The sequence below is a fragment of the Rissa tridactyla genome, chromosome 10, assembly GCF_028500815.1.
Source record: "Rissa tridactyla isolate bRisTri1 chromosome 10, bRisTri1.patW.cur.20221130, whole genome shotgun sequence".
Classification (NCBI taxonomy): Eukaryota; Metazoa; Chordata; class Aves; order Charadriiformes; family Laridae; genus Rissa; species Rissa tridactyla.
The window spans coordinates 16,364,423-16,374,526 of NC_071475.1; the positions used below are offsets into that span (position 1 = coordinate 16,364,423).

General features: G+C 50.6%; 1 protein-coding gene across 1 annotated transcript in view; it reads right to left on the reverse strand.

The window, feature by feature from the left end:
* Positions 1-5,454, reverse strand: part of PLXND1 (plexin D1) — an 89,408-nt gene extending 83,954 nt beyond the window's left edge. The window contains exon 1 of the mRNA XM_054216450.1: positions 5,386-5,454. Coding sequence (XP_054072425.1) covers positions 5,386-5,454 — 69 coding nt within the window. The remainder of the gene's footprint in view (positions 1-5,385) is intronic.
* Positions 5,455-10,104: the final 4,650 nt, after the last annotated feature.

Here is a 10,104-nt window from a genome sequence, read left to right on the forward strand (position 1 = left end):
GTCGATTCACGCCCACGACGGTTCTTCCCTTGACTGCGGGCATGTGAATTTACCCCCTCGTCCTGGAGCTGCCGAATGAGGCTCTGGAGAGAAGGTCAGGATCTGTCCTGGTACAGAGACTGTCTGGGCTGTGCTCTCTGCATTGTTTGCCCACGTAGGTTATGTCCCTGCCGTCTAAGTGAGAGAGCCCTGAGCGGGTGGCCAGACCAGCACTCATCTCCTGCCACACCATCACGACACAGGGCACAGCTCTCTCACCCAGGCTCTGAGTCACCCAGGAGGGACCTGGCTCCTTGGGCAGCACATCGAGGTCCCCATGCAAGATGGGGCACGGGTGGGCTCCGGGGCATGGCAGATACCCTGGTCGTGGCGCTACCCTGGTCGTGGCGCTCGCAGCACTGTGTGGGTGCTTCAAGCTGAAGCGATGGCAGAGCTGGCGGCCAAGTGGAGCGGTTACAGGGTGTGGGCACAGCATCCCTGTCACAACCTGAGTTTCCACGAGGAGCAGAGACCTAGCTGGAGCACCCACGCAGTGGTACAGCAGTAAATCAGTACAATGGCACAGGTCCCCTGATAAGGGTTGAGGATGGAGACACTGTGCCATCCACAAATAGCCAGCAGCGTTTAAAGCAAGGGTGGGAAATCAAGGCTGGCATTTGGTCACAACCGCCTGGAAATGCTCCGCAGGCGAGCTCTGGAAGGCTGTGCTCCCTCTCCCCATCCCCGAGCGCTGCCTTACCGCCCTGCCTGTTCTCGGGGCACATATCTTTGTTTATACAAAACATGTTAGGAAGGTTGATGAGAATTCTGCACGACTTCTGTTCTGGAGAGAAAAATCCTCTGTTGTTGTCTAATCTAATTTCTACACCTGCCAATTTCTCTCACCCTCTTCCTGTCCTCCTCGCCCTCTTCAGAGCACTAATTAATACATAACCGCCTTGGCCACGCCATGTCCACCGAAAATGTGCATTGAATTAAATGCTGTGCTTTTGTGCTATCTAACTCATTGTCTCTGCTAATCATATCCTTAATTAATACAGTTATTAGCTGTTTTTAAACGTGGGACTCCCAGTTGTTGGGGTTTTTTTTAAACTACAAGTTAGCAATTTTAAAATGTGATCATGTCTTTAATTACACAGAAATAAACCCCCATGATCCCAAACCCTTAATCCGCCTATTTTAGGATTTCTTATGGCTGCTTATCCTGATAGTAGAGCATCTTCCATGTGAAATCAGCCTTTTAAGGCATATCAAATTAGGTTCCAGATTACAGTCAGTTAAAAAAAAATTAGGCCAAAGAACACAGAAAAATGTGGACTTACCCAAAGGTATCCAGCACTGGCTTTGTCAGAAAAAATCCCCCAGGAGCTCTGACTCCCATTTCCTATGCTGAGCAGTTATCTACACTGATACAATTAAAGCCAAAATATTTGTGGTATTGAAGGATTATTTGACAAAGATTTTATTGTTGTTGTTGTTGTTAGGAAACAATCCTCTGGTAAGATGCTTTGAGGGGAATATTTTCCACAAATGATTTCCCACCCCTATTATCTGGGCTGTTAGAAGCTCCAGTGAGTATTTCAGGGTAATGCTCCTAATGGAGTAGTAGAGGTTTTTAAATCTCTCATACACAGATTTCACCATTATTTTTTGTTCAGGAAGAAAAAAAGGTCAAAATGAAACCACATGCCTCTTCCCATAGACCGTCACCCCCCTGCCAAAGTCCCTTTCTGTGCGAGTCCTGCGCAGGTTTAAAGATAACGGCCTTTCAGACATCTCGGTGGGGGAGAGGGACTGTGTGCACAAGAACTCAAAAACACATTAATTATTAATAAATATATTTACAGGAGAACAGTTTCCCTTTAGGGGAAACATGAGTTACTCGTGCAGTTACTCAGGTTATATTGACTCAACACTGTCAAAAACCAGGATCTAATCGCTTTAATACAGGGAGCATAAACATCTATTTATTTAGCGGGGTTTATCTGCAAGGTAACCATAAAGCGCCCTGTGGATTTGGGAAGAAAGTTCACCCTCGCGTGCCGGAGATGGCCAGGTTTGACTCAGCCGCTCTCGGTGAACACCAGCGGCTGGCAGCGGGCCAGGCGTGCAGGACACCTCGGCGGCAGGGACCCCCCTGGGGACTGCGCGGAGGCTGAGGAGCTGGCACCCGGGAGAAGAGCAGTGTGCCTCCCGCCCTTGCTTGTGACACTGAGCACATCGGGAAGGCCTGGCCGGCGCAGGGCGCAGCCCCCTTGCAGAGACGAGCCCCCCAATCTGGCCACCGCACAGGGGCCGCTTGGTGCCCCAGCAGAGGAAAAGCCAAGGCACAGCCTCAGCCACCCCGGAGCTGCTGCTGCTGCCGCTCTGCAGCAGGTCAGAATGTCCCTCTGCTCCTACCCAGGCAGCCAGTCCTTTTTTTCTCTTTCATCTCCTTCACTCTGCCTCTAAGTGTGTTATTTGGGTCATTTTCTATATGATTGCAGGGCAGGTTGGCAGGAGACTGTAAGGTGCATTCACAAATGTGTAGCAGACACGTGTTTTGAATCCTTTTGGCCGCTCACTTTCCCCCTCAGACACCCATACTGGTGAAAAATGGCTGTACTGGGTCAGAGCAGAGTCCAACTCACACCTTTTCCCCACCCTGAGAAAGGCTGCTAGCGGTTATCCGAGAGAAGAGGGTAAGAGGTAGGCGAGAGCAGAGCTGTCCCCCTTGGTCTCTACCAGCCCCGCCCAGAGCCAGCCAGGACAGGGCTTTCCCCAGAGCAGCCTTTCCAAACGGAGAGGAGCCATGCACTGGGGGAACGCGAGGAGAGCTGAGGAGGAGCTGGGGAGCACTTAGACACAGAGAAATCATTCCCTGAACAAGAGCTGTTCCCTGATCACCACACTCATCTGATGCTTTCCAGTCCTGCCTGCCACCCTGCCTTTGTCCATCGGTTGTTAGTGCCTTGTGTCATCAGGCTGGATGCATCAGCAAAGCGCTCACTGAGGCACTTCAGGGCACTCAGAAATAACAGAGGGCTTGGAAATAGACTGATTAGCAATCCTTGGTGTATTTTTGGACGAGCGCGGACCGAGTCCCTATTTTATTGTTATTAATTGGTACTGCAGGCACTGCTCATGGAGAAGGCCAGATTGTCATTACTGTTATTACTAATGATTTAGCACGCTGGGATTGTGCTAGGTGCTTAGCAGAAAGATTAAGGCAAGGTCTCTTCCCAAATGTCCTTTAATCTAAACGCACGCTCCAGTGCGGACTCAGGCTTCACTGCAAATGGCTGTAGTAGGAATCGCACTGGCGCGGCGCGCTCCGTTGCCACCCTGCTGCTGGCCTCCAGTCCTGGTCTGAGCAAGGAGGAGATGGATTTATGGGGACCAGAGGCACTTTCTGAGTAAAATCATGCTTTTTTCCCCTCAAGCCTCTTTGTTTTCAAAGATGAACCTTTCCCAGTGTAATATAGAGCATTGCTCCCTTCAGAGTATGTAATGCAGTCATAACCTTGTCTGCGGCGTGCAGCCGGCTGACGTGTTCGCTGTGAGGGATTCGCCTCCAGAGAGGAGCTGTGCAGACAGAGGTTGTGAGCATGAAAAGGTCTCCTTCTAGGTTAATGACAGATTCTGTGCTGGTGAAAGTTCACACACACAGTAATGGCAGGATTTTCCAGACCAGGAGGTTTATCACAAGGCAATAAAAAAATGTGTCTTTTGTAGCCTATGCTGGGGTTTGACCCGAGTGCTGTGGGTGGAAAGCTGAGATGCAAAGGCAGCAGGTTCCCCAGTTTCCCACAGGTCTCCTGGGTGACCTGTTGCTTTTACTTTCTTTAGAGGCTTAGAAAGGGCTCAGCACTCACTCCCCCTATAACTTCACACCAGTCAGGGCTGGAAACATGGCTAGTGAGCTCAAATGAGTCTCCAGCTCTGCTCTGCAGGAAATGTAGCACACGCTGGGGCTGGTGGTGGGATGAAGACACAATCCCTTCAAGCCCAGCCTTGCTACGCTCATGGTCTCTTGTCCATACCTGTCCCTTGTCAGCGCAGCCCCTGGGGTGCCGCAGACAGGATGGTGCAGGTGTGCACGGCAGAGTAAGTCCCTTTTTTGGCTGGATCCCGACCAGCGCCAGCCTGAGGGGGTCCTGGACAGATGATCAGACTTGATGCAACTACAGAGTAAAGGAGCATTTCATCCAGTCCTGCTCTGACCTCTGGGGAAATGGGGGCGCACAGCAGCTCTCTGAGCTTCAGAGGGGTGTCAGATAAAGGGCGTTTCAAGACCAAGCACCCTGACAGACATCCTGCAGGGACAGCACAGGCACATTTCTTGGAACAAAGAGACAGGAGGATGTGAGCCCCTGGCACCCCGGTGCACAGGCACCAGCCTCCACACGCCACTGAGGCCAGGCAGCTGCTCCCCACCAGGTCCCGAGAGCCGCAAACGCTGCTCCTCAGCTTCCTGAGGCCCCGCAGCCAGCGGCGGAGCGCTGGGTCCGGGGGTGCCAGACCGTGGGTGTGGGACAGGCGGGGGCAAAGCAGCAGCGCTGGCGCAGTCACTGTGGGCAGCAGTGGGTTTAGCACCATTTTGCCTGGTCTGACAGAGCAGGGGCTTGTTAAGCCCCCCAGGGCTGCAGGGCCCTGCCCGCCCACGGCATTAAGGCTCCTGCTGGCGTCCGGCAGGGCAGGGGCCAGCCATGTCCAGCCCCCGTCAGGCCGTCACGCAGGCCCCGCGCGTCTTGACTGCCTTCCAGCAGTGAAGGATGCAGCACTTGGCTCTGAGCAAAGGAAGCGAATGCAACATAAAGCAGAGCATCCCCTCGTGGGATTCACAGCGGGGGCCATGCTGATTGTTCAAAACAAAGCATGGCTGCGTTGGAAGCCAGCCTGGTTTTTACCCCAGGATTCACACATGAAGGCCCTAGCTGACCCAAACAGCAAAGCCCTGCAATAACAACCAGCAAGGCTGATCCTACCAGCTTTGTTCAAACATCCTCCGCCAAAGCCCGGAGGAAGTTTTTCCTTATGAAGTCAGGCAGGATCGTGCTGCACTCCTTGCAATATGCTAACTTTCCAGTGAGCAGTTGCTCAATACGTGCTTAAGTAGACAGGCCACCACTACCCGTTAACCAAAACAAATGGGAAAGGGGGAAAGCTTACAACACAACAATTGCTTTCAATTAGAGGAAATATCTATTGCCAAAATATGTCAGCGGGATTTGACAGACTACATTTTTAACTGTGTACTACTGAAGAACTGGCTGCACTAAAATGCAGCTTTAACTAAACAGGGATTTAATCCCCTTCCCTTCCTTCCCACAGTATAATCAGCACTCTGTAAATATATTATTACAGCCCACACTACCCTCGTTAATTCCAGCCAATTTGACTTACCTCAGTGGCTTCAACGTTATTCTCTCCCGTGTTCACTGGGCTCGTTGAGGCTTCAGTGTCAAGGCTCATTATGTGCTTTGAAGTGAAAGGGTTAAATGTGATTAATCATAAAATTATTGTTTGCTTTGCACATCTTAATAAAAACCTAAGCATTTTGGTTAAAATCTCATATTGATGTAAAAGGTGTAACACGTTGCACTGGGCTCTGAGTCAACTCTGTATTTGGTGTGTCCAGCTCTAAGCACCTCTGGTCTCCACCGGGCTGAACAGAGCAGACTCCAGGCAGGCTTCAGACGTGCCCTCAGCTCAGCAGGGCCTGTCGCTGGCAAACCTCTGTACGCCCCAGGTCGCACCTCCTGGCTCCATCCCGCATCCTCTGACAGGCCCCGTCCCAACCCCAGCCACCACCCGCCCTGAACCAGCTCCGCAGACACTGCCGGACCCAGGGCTCCTGTGAATTCACGGGCTTCTGCCAAGGTCAGCCCCAGCTCCAAGTCACTTGTCATTGCTGTGACCCTCGGCCAGGCATGCAGCCCTTGCCAAACACAGCCCCACATGCCGTCCCGTAGCATCTGTATCCAGCTGTGGTGCTGACTCAGAGCCTCCACTCGCCTGAGCCTCAGCTGGTTTTAACCCCAGCCTCGTAACGCCAGCCAGCCCCAGCTCCAAGCTTTTTTCACTCAGCCCCTGACAGCACCATCTCCAAAACCTGCCTGAGCAGTAATTACCAGCAGCAAACCATCAGCAGACCAAGCTGGGGACCGGCACCTCTAACCCTGACGCCGCCAGGGACCCTCCTGGCTTTTACCCAGCCCCGGCCCATCGGTCCCGTCCTCCAGCACCTTCACCCCTGTGCCATCCCCGCTGGAACTCCAGCCCAGAGGTCCCTGCCAGCGACCCAACTGCGGCAGGCCCAAGCCCTACCCCTGCACCACCCCCTACCCCCCAACCCTGCCCGCGGTGTGCCCGTGCCACTTCCAGTAAAGGCAAGGCAGTGCTCGGCTGTGACGGGAAGACCCTCCCTGACCTCGCTGCGCCCCACATGTGTTGACCAGGCCCTGCAGCTCTTGTGCCGTGTCCTGGCGTTTGAGTAGAGGCGCAGGGTCAGCCTCTCCCGGTAACCTGCTAGCAGGCATTAGTTACAAATGTATGTGCACACTCCTTTTTACCAGGAAACTTGAAATGTTTTCATACCTATGCCTTGCAATGGCCTGCTATCTACAATTTCGAGATAAATCTTTGACGTGCGGCATCCAGCAGCATGTGTTTTACGTTGCCTCTAATAGCTGTCTCTCATTATAATGTCACTTGTGGGGCGTCATCAGTTGTATATTTTTGGGCATATTGTAAACAGTGTGATCTTGTTCTTGACATTTCCCTGGTGACCCCAACAGTCTTACAGGTTTACACATTTCTCGTGTGCAGTCAACACATGCATTAATCTTAGAGATAAGCCAAAAGTCACACACACACGTATATGTATAAAAAAAGACATGTGCGCACATACACATTTAAAATGTCAGCAAGTCCCACACTGGACTAGTTGTAGCATTTTGAATTTTGTAGCAGAAAAGCAGAAAAGGAGAGTTATCAGGTGGTTTCAGTTTAGCCTGCAAATGTACTGTCTATGTGCAATCTGCATGCTTCTGTGCGTGCAATGTTACAAAACCGTGCACTGATGGAAACGTTCACATGAATCTTTATGCAAGTGAAACCAGCCTTTTCCTTGGAATATCTGGATAACCCAGTAGAACAGGCACACAAAGTGTTTTACCCACCAGTGAATGTAACACTGAAACTGAGCAGAAGTAGTGGTAAAACAGGGAGGTGGAGCAACCTGTTGATACGGCTGAGGAAAGTGGAAGAGGTAATCAAAAGCCTAAATAGTTAAAATGACCTTTCAACACTCACTCATTTTAAAAATGTAAACACCATACAGTTGAAGATTGGGGTACTTTTATCACTTGAATGTCAGCTGTTCCATCTTTCTGTCTAAGCCGTAGTCTTTTTGCTATTTTCACATCCGCGTATTACGTTGTACACAGGTGTGCTGTGTATTTCAGGGGTCGTGGATGTCACAGGGGACTCCCTTTTCTCAGCCTCTTCTGCCCCACAAGGGTGGAAGGAAACACGCAAACAACACTGCCATCTTACCCGAGCCCAGTGTAAGTGCTGTAGTAGCTAACACAGGGTGCAGAGCAATAGCTTCACTGAATTCACTGGCCTGCTTAGCCCTGGAAAGGTTAGGGAAATGGCAGCAAACCTTCACTTCATGGCATTCATCTGAAGAGAGAGCAATAATAAGCTTTAATAATAATGAGGACTAACGAGCTGCAGGCGCTGGCTCTGTGCTGAAGGTGACAGCCTGGCCTCTGAGCTCCTCTGCCTCCCGAGACAAGGTGTGCGTCGGGAGGATTTGATCGCTGGAGGCTGGGCAGAGACAATCCCAGTTCACCCATACCATTGGGTCAGATTTAGGCTGGGATTTCCCCACCTTTGACTTCCACCTCCTGCGATCAGCAGCAAAACGCTTACCCGGGGCAGGACCTGGTCTGTCTCCTCCCGCTTTGCAGGGTCACCCAGCCCCGAGCCCAGTGTTATTCCACTCCTCCTGGGCGAGTGCCTTGGCCGTCCCCGCCAGCCGGGGGAGGTGACCAACAGTCTGTCAGAGGTCACGGTGGGAAAACACACATTTCACTAGGTGATTTTAGGATGTGTCATGAAATATGGGGCCTTTTTCCTCCCTGTTGGCAAGTCCTTTCAGGCCAAGTGGCTAAATATCCACCCGGAGAGCTGCTGGCATATGGGAATTAGTTGACAGGTTTGGGTCAGTTCCTGGAGGAGGGGTGTGAGTAGCACCAAAACCATCACAGCTGGCACTCATTAGGCTCTCTCCTGCAAACCACACAGAAGTGCCCAAGACAGAGCAAGCCACCGAGGTTTCTGTAACCTGGAATCTGACCTCGTAATCTTCTTATCTCCCTCTCGGTGCTCTCTGTCCTTTTGCACAGAGAAGAGCTTGTCATACGAGGGCAGGCTCCTTTAACCTACTTAATGGTACTTTTCACCTTTAGGGTCCTCTCATGCACTGGGTTTATCTTTCGATCGATGTTCTTCTTCTAAGTGATGTCTATTTAAGCCTGGGTTTAAAAAAAAAAAAAAAACAAACCAGCAAAACTTACTTCTGGTTTCAATCAAAACTGTCAATCAATTGCCTTGCTCATTCTAGGCATGCTTAGCAGTGTTTAGGCTTCTCTGCGCAGCACTCACGAAAGAGTCTGGGGGCCAGTCCCGGAGTTCCTTGCACACACGGGGAGGCTTCCTATCTCACAAATGGTCCCACTAATGTTATCAAGCTATTTGCTAAGCAGTTCAATAATCAGACAGAGCGTGGCCCATAGCAAACAGTATCTTTGTTTAAGCTCATTCTTGGGACTGCAAAAAGGAAGGGCACGTTGTTCCCAGCGGATCTAACATTTCTAGGGCTTTCAGTCAGACACCCATCTCTGGCACCAATTTTCCTCAGCAAAACTAGAATGGCCCTTGCAGGGCCCTGTCCTGCACCCCTCGCTTGCATGAAACCCGCGGAGTGAGCACAGTAGCAAGAGTGGCAGGATCTGGCCTGGTGGCAGTTGACATGCAGAAGGTTGAATAAATATTAGTGGGCAAACTCGTAATTAACCCGCCAGTTGAAATATCCAACAGATCTCATGTTTTCCTCCTGGTTGATGCAAATGAGAGTTGATTGTAAACATCTCATGCCTAAATTATACCTTAGAGAATCCAAGTAACACAGTTGGCCTTGCCTGAATTATTTCAATGAAAACAAGGCAGACAAATGAGTGTAATTGTCCAACTTCTTTCACTCGCTAGCTTTTGCCTTGCTTGGAAACTCTTGCAGCTGGACATTCGTGCAAGGTTTTGAATGTAAATGTACCTCTTGCCTCCAGATCTGGCACTATTAGCAAACCTGGTTTTCTTTCATTCTTTGTAAGACAGAAAGTGGGGAAGAGTAAAAAAAATGGGAAGAGCAAAAAAGTGGGAAGAGCTTGTTTGTGGCCTGTATTTCAAATGAACATTGCGCTCCAGCTCCCAGGCGATCATTAAGAAACTGGTGGCCAATGCTTTTGTTATTGTGCTGGGGTCTCACGCTTAATCACCTTCAGATCTAATGGCTCTGATCCCATGCAAGAGATGGGAAAAGACACCATGTAAAAATATCTCTGTTTCCCTCTGCCACTTCACTTGTTGCATGAAACTTTGCATCTGTTTTACACTAAGACCTAATCAGAACAGCTCCTGGCTGGAGCTTTTTGCTCCAGAATCAGACAAAAAAAGCCAATGTCTGCTTCCTCCCTAAGGGGCCAGTTCTTCCCTCCTTTCATGCGCATATCCTCCATGGACACAGACTGCGGAGGCAGGGGGAGGGAAGCATCAGAAGAAGCAACCGAAGAATGAACGGATTTAGGAAATACCAAGTAACTGAGGAAGTTGGTCCCAGCACAGCTTTGGTTAGCATTACAGCTATGTAGCGCTCAGTAAAGGTGCTAGACACGGACATTGGGAATATTGCCTGCTAGCCCCAAAACAGGCTTCAGCGTGAAGTACACAGCCAGATGCCCAGGTGAGCTCTGCTGCTGCAGTACCTGATCATCCTCACCCGGAGGGTCTCAGCCGTACTCTGCAGTCACCACACATGCACATACGCTGAATTTCAGC